Source organism: Mandrillus leucophaeus, unplaced genomic scaffold, assembly GCF_000951045.1.
Source record: "Mandrillus leucophaeus isolate KB7577 unplaced genomic scaffold, Mleu.le_1.0 Scaffold192, whole genome shotgun sequence".
Taxonomy (NCBI): domain Eukaryota; kingdom Metazoa; phylum Chordata; class Mammalia; order Primates; family Cercopithecidae; genus Mandrillus; species Mandrillus leucophaeus.
In genome coordinates this window covers 810,655-811,841 of record NW_012101943.1, presented here as the reverse complement: position 1 = coordinate 811,841, position 1,187 = coordinate 810,655, and the positions used below count along the sequence as shown (strand labels likewise).

General features: G+C 37.5%; 1 protein-coding gene across 1 annotated transcript in view; it reads right to left on the bottom strand.

Annotated features, from left to right (window-relative positions):
- HIF1A (hypoxia inducible factor 1, alpha subunit (basic helix-loop-helix transcription factor)) overlaps positions 1-1,187 on the bottom strand; it is a 51,900-nt gene that overhangs the window by 2,041 nt on the left and 48,672 nt on the right. Inside the window, 2 exon segments of the mRNA XM_011978325.1 lie at positions 170-603; positions 731-853. Of these exon segments, the coding sequence (XP_011833715.1) occupies positions 170-603; positions 731-853 (557 nt within the window).

Below are 1,187 nucleotides of genomic sequence, written 5' to 3'. Positions count from 1 at the left end.
AAAAAAAAAAAAAATGAGGTTAATTTAGAAAGTTTTTTGAGTGCTCAAGAATTTGCCTTAGGGCATATATATCAGAAAGTTTGCTGTAAGTTTAGAAATCATGTACTATCACATACATTTATCTCAAAAGTAATAAAAGAACTGTAACTTGAATGTTACACATAAATACCTTTGACTCAAAGTGACAGATAACACGTTAGGGCTTCTTGGATGAGATTTTTCTGTCTGTTCTATGACTCCTTTTCCTGCTCTGTTTGGTGAGGCTGTCCGACTTTGAGTATCTCTATATGGTGATGATGTGGCACTAGTAGTTTCTTTATGTATGTGGGTAGAAGATGGAGATGCAATCAATATTTTAATGTCTTCCATACGGTCTTTTGTCACTGTTTTTAATTCATCAATGGTGGCAGTGGTGGTGGTGGCATTAGCAGTAGGTTCTTGTATTTGAGTCTGCTGGAATACTGTAACTGTGCTTTGAGGACTTGCGCTTTCAGGGCTTGCGGAACTGCTTTCTAATGGTGACAACTGATCGAAGGAACGTAACTGGAAGTCATCATCCATTGGGATATAGGGAGCTAACATCTCCAAGTCTAAATCTGTGTCCTTTAAAACAGCAAATACATGAGTTTTTACAATGGCCACACTTTATAAATAAAAAACAAGTGAAACTCAAAGTTACTTCAGACTAAAAATTAATGAAATTTAATATAAAACAAGTAAGTTCATATACCTGAGTGGAAAATGGGTTCTTTGCTTCTGTGTCTTCAGCAAAAAGTTTTTCTACCAATTCCAACTTGAATTCATTGACCATATCACTATCCACATAAAAACAATATTCACTGGGACTATTAGGCTGTAAAAAGAAATACGTTTACTATTTCCTGAAGAAGCCTCCATATACTTTGCTAGTTGTCAGAATTTTCAAACTAGATCTCAGAAAAACCAGAAAACACACAACCAAGTCCATCGTGTTTATCAAATTTTATTTAACTAGGCCGGGCTTGGTGGCTCACGCCTGTAATCCCAGCACTTTGGGAAGCCAAGGCGGGTGGATCACGAGGTCAAGAGATTGAGATCATCCTGGCCAACATGGTGAAACCTCGTCTCTACTAAAAATACAAAAATTAGCTGGGCATGGTGACATATGCCTATAATCCCAGCAACTCAGGAGGCTGAGGCAGGAGAAT